At 54.7% G+C, this 4374-nt stretch overlaps 1 protein-coding gene across 1 annotated transcript in view; it reads left to right on the top strand.

Moving 5' to 3' along the window:
* Nucleotides 1–2690: 2690 nt before the first annotated feature.
* Nucleotides 2691–4374, top strand: part of LOC122547460 (uncharacterized) — a 30353-nt gene continuing 28669 nt past the window's right edge. The window contains exon 1 of the mRNA XM_087984589.1: nt 2691–3264. Within this exon, the coding sequence (XP_087840715.1) occupies nt 2691–3264 (574 nt within the window). The remainder of the gene's footprint in view (nt 3265–4374) is intronic.

The raw sequence follows: 4374 nt of genomic DNA, 5'->3' as shown, positions 1-4374 counted from the left end.
GCAGGGTATTCCAAGTGCAGTATAGCCGAGAGGGATACTGAGATGGGGGACCTCTGCTCCACCAACCTCTCTAAGGACAAGGACAACACGGGGTTAGAAACAGAGTAAAGCTTCCTCTGAGTACATATTGCCTGTTTTCTCATTGACATGTAGAAGAACGAGAGGCGATTTCATTGAGGATTCGGGCCCATGATTCGGTCTGAAAGCCTGGAATGGCGCTGCGTCTCAGTGACGGTGAGCAGCAACTAACATCGATTGTCTTAAAAATTCCCATCTGTGTTCCTCACATCGGTAAGGGCAGGGAAATCTGCCCTCCTTACCCAGTCTGGCTGTACATGTGTCTGAGGAATTCACTGCTTCAGGTTTGACTCTCAGCTCCTTGTTTGAGGTTTGAGTGTCCAGGCAGGGGTGTGTGGTAGGTGGTGGGATGTTTGTGTGCGCTTGGGTATGTGTGTTGTGGATGGGAGGTGTTGTGGGTAGGAAGGGGTGTGGGAGAGGGTGTGTGATTGAGACTGTGTTTGTCTATGTGAGTGTGTGTTTGCACGAATGAGAGAGAGTGAATATGTGTGTGTGTGTGTGTGTTTGTGTGAGAGTGAGTGTATGTGTGAGAGTGAGTGTATGTGTGAGTGTGTGTGTTTGTGTGAGAGTTTGTGTTTGTGTGAGATGAGTGTATGTGTGAGTGTGTGTGTTTGTGTGAGAGTTTGTGTTTGTGTGAGAGTGTGACTGTGTTTGTGTGTGAGTGAATGTATGTATGTGTTCATGAGTGTTTTTGTGTGTGACAGTGTGTGTGAGAGTGTGTTTGTGTGTCTCTGTGCATGGGTAGGAGTGGGTGCATGTGTGAGGATGTTTTTGTGCAAGTGTGTGAATGAAGCAGTGTGTGAGTGTATGCATGTGTGTGTCTCTGTGTGAGAGAGAGAGTGTGTGAGTGTGTATGGGTAGTAGGGTGTGCGTCAGAGACTGTGTTTGTGAGTGTGCGTGTGTGAGTGTGAATGAATGAGAATGTGTGAGACTGCATACGTGTGTGAGAGAGAGTTGAGTGCGTGTGGGAAGTAATGGGTGTGTGTGTATGAATGAGAGTCTGTGTATTTGAGTGTCTGTGCTTGTGTGAGTGTGTGTTTGTGACTGTGCCTGAGTGTGTGTGGGTATTTGTGGGTGCGTGTGTTAGAGTGTGTGTTTGTGAGAGAGTGTTTGTGTGAGAGTATCTGTGTCAGTGTGTCTGTGAGTGTCTGTGTGTGAGAGTGAGAGTGTCTGTGTTTGTGAGTGATTTTGTGTGTGACAGAGAGTGTTTGTGTGAGAGTGTGTTGGTGTGAGACAGAGTGTGAGTGTCTGTGTTTGTGTGTGGGTAGGAGTGGGTGCATGTGTGAGACTGTGTTTGTGTGTGTGAGAGTGTATGCATGTGTTTGTGAGTGTGTGTGTGTATGGGTAGTAGTTGGGTGTGTGTGAGAGACTGTCAGTGTGCATGTGAATGTGAAGGAATGAGAATGTGTGTGTGTGAGAGAGACTGTATACGTGTGAGAGAGAGTTGAGTACATGTGGGAAGTAGTGTGTGTGTTGTGGGTATTTGAGTGTCTGTGTTTGTGTGAGTGTGTGTGTGTTTGTGACTGTGTCTGAGTGTGTGCGGGTGCATGTGTTAGAGTGTGTAGTTTGTGTGCGTGTGAGTGTGTGTAAATAAGTTTGTGTGTCTGAGTGTGTGTGGGTATTTGTGGGTGCATGTGTTAGAGTGTGTAGTTTGTGTGCGTGTGAGTGTGTAAATGAGTTGTGTGTATGAGTGTGTATGCGTGGGTAGTTGTGGGTGCGTGTGTTAGTGAGTTTTTGTGTGTGTGTACGTGTGTGTAAATGAGTTTGTGTGTATGAGTGTGTGTGTGGGTGCGTGTGTTAGTGTGTTTTTGTGTGAGTGTGTACGTGTGTGAATGAGTGAGTGTGTGTGTGGGTAGTTGTGGGTGAGTGTGTTAGTGTGTTTTTGTGTGAGTGTGTACGTGTGTGTGTAAATGAGTTTGTGTGAATGAGTGAGTGTGTGTGTGGGTAGTTGTGTGTGCGTGTGTTAGTGTGTTTTTGTGTGAGTGTGTACGTTTGTGTGTAAATGAGTTTGTGTGTATGAGTGTGTGTGTACGGGTAGTTGTGGGTGCGTGTGTTAGTGTGTTTTTGTGTGAGTGTGTACGCGTGTGTGTAAATGAGTTTGTGTGTATGAGTGTGTGTGTGGGGGGGTGTTTGTGGGTGCATGTGTTAGTGTGTGTAGTTTGTGTGTAAATGAGTGTGTATGAGTGTGTGTGTGTATGGGTAGTCGTGTGTGCATGAGTGAGTGTGTGTGTGTGGGTATTTGTGGGTGCATGTGTTAGTGTGTGTAGTTTGAGTGTGTAAATGAGTGTGAGTGTAAATGAGTGTGTATGTCTGTGTGTGTAAATTTGTTTCTTTGAGTGTGTTGTGTGGTGCCTGGATTGGTCCAGATAGCTGTCACTCAGGGTGAGGGGCGGGATTCAGTCTCTGGATTGGTCAGAACGACAGTCAGTCAGGACAAGGGGGCGGGGCCTGGATTCCTGATCGATGGCCGCAGCTGTCAATCGGCGGCAAATAGGGATTTGGGCTCGAAGGCAGCGGATTGGTTAGAGTGGGCGTCGCTGGACGGGACCAGTGTAGGAGGCTCAGCGGATTGGACGGTGGGCCCGTCAATCGGCCGAGGCGACCATTCCTGAATGGCTGAGACACCCGTCAATCGGGCCGCGGACAGACGATTGGTGGAGGGCGGCAGTCGGCCGCGTGGCGCGCCGATGGCGGACATCGGGATTGGTCGGACGCCGATGCAGGGGCGGCTCCCGAGGCCCGGATTGTCCGGTCACCGGCGGCTGCCGAACGGGAACCCGCCCCCACATCCCGATTGGCCCGGCCGACCGCCCGTCAAGGCCTCGCGCGCTCCGATTGGACGGCTCCGACGTCACTCGGCCGGAGGGTTGGGTGATTGGGGGGGGGGGAAAGGCGCAGCCGGTTGGATCGCGGGCCCGTCCGTCAGAGGCGGGCGCGGAACGCCGGGTTCCGATTGGCCGCGGCTGCCGGCGCCCGCGGCTCCCCACCCCGCCCCGGCGGCTCCAGGCCCTCAGTCTGCGCCCGGCCGGCGGCGGGCGCGGACGTCGGGAGGAGGGGGGCGTCGCGTCGCTGCCGCCGCCGCCGCCGCCGCCGCACGTCGCGCTGCCGTGGTCGGGCCCGTAATGGCGGCGCTCCGCAAGGAATCCCGCCGCCTCCGCCACCAACAAGGCGCACCGTCCCCGGGAGGTAAAGGTGGTGGGGGGGGTGGCGGGTGGTGCAGCGACCCTCCACCCGGAGGGAGGGCGGGGGCTTCCGGGGGAAGGTTCTGGAAGGAGGAAGTGGAGAGGACCCCCCCCCCCCCACAACCACAACCACCACCACATCCTGAGGCCTAGAGAGAGGGGGAGGGAGAGAGGGAGGGAGAGAGAGAAGGAGGGAGGGAGAGAGAGAGAGAGAAGGAGGGAGGGAGAGAGAGAGAGAAGGAGGGAGGGAGAGAGAGAGAGAGAAGGAGGGAGGGAGAGAGAGAGAGAAGGAGGGAGGGAGAGAGAGAGAGAGAAGGAGGGAGGGAGAGAGAGAGAAGGGAGGAGGGAGAGAGAGAGAAGGAGGGAGGGAGAGAGAGAGAAGGAGGGAGGGAGAGAGAGAGAAGGAGGGAGGGAGAGAGAGAGAAGGAGGGAGGGAGAGAGAGGGAGGGAGGGAGAGAAGGAGGGAGGGAGAGAGAGAGAGAGGGAGGGAGGGAGAGAGAGAAGGAGGGAGGGAGGGAGAGAGAGAAGGAGGGAGGGAGGGAGAGAGAGAAGGAGGGAGGGAGGGAGAGAGAGAAGGAGGGAGGGAGGGAGAGAGAGAAGGAGGGAGGGAGGGAGAGAGAGAAGGAGGGAGGGAGAGAGAGAGAGGAAGGGAGGGAGGGAGAGAGAGAAGGAGGGAGGGAGAGAGAGAAGGAGGGAGGGAGAGAGAGAAGGAGGGAGGGAGAGAGAGGAGGAGGGAGGGAGAGAGAGGAGGAGGGAGGGAGAGAGAGGAGGAGGGAGGGAGAGAGAGGAGGAGGGAGGGAGAGAGAGGAGGAGGGAGGGAGAGAGAGGAGGAGGGAGGGAGAGAAGGAGGGAGGGAGGGAGAGAAGGAGGAGGGAGAGAGAGAAGGAGGGAGGGAGGGAGAGAAGGAGGAGGGAGGGAGAGAAGGAGGGAGGGAGAGAGAGGAGGAGGGAGGGAGGGAGAGAGAGAGAAGGAGGGAGGGAGAGAGAGAAGGAGGGAGGGAGAGAGAGAGAAGGAGGAGGATATCCAAATATAAATCTAAAATTTAGAGATGCATTGGAGAGAGCAACAGGGACTATATTCATCATGCAGAACATGTTAAGAAAGCAGGAGGGAG

Source organism: Chiloscyllium plagiosum, unplaced genomic scaffold (assembly GCF_037043375.1).
Source record: "Chiloscyllium plagiosum isolate Xiang-an unplaced genomic scaffold, Cpla_swu_hap1 HiC_scaffold_49, whole genome shotgun sequence".
Taxonomy (NCBI): domain Eukaryota; kingdom Metazoa; phylum Chordata; class Chondrichthyes; order Orectolobiformes; family Hemiscylliidae; genus Chiloscyllium; species Chiloscyllium plagiosum.
This window is presented reverse-complemented; position numbering and strand designations above follow the sequence as displayed.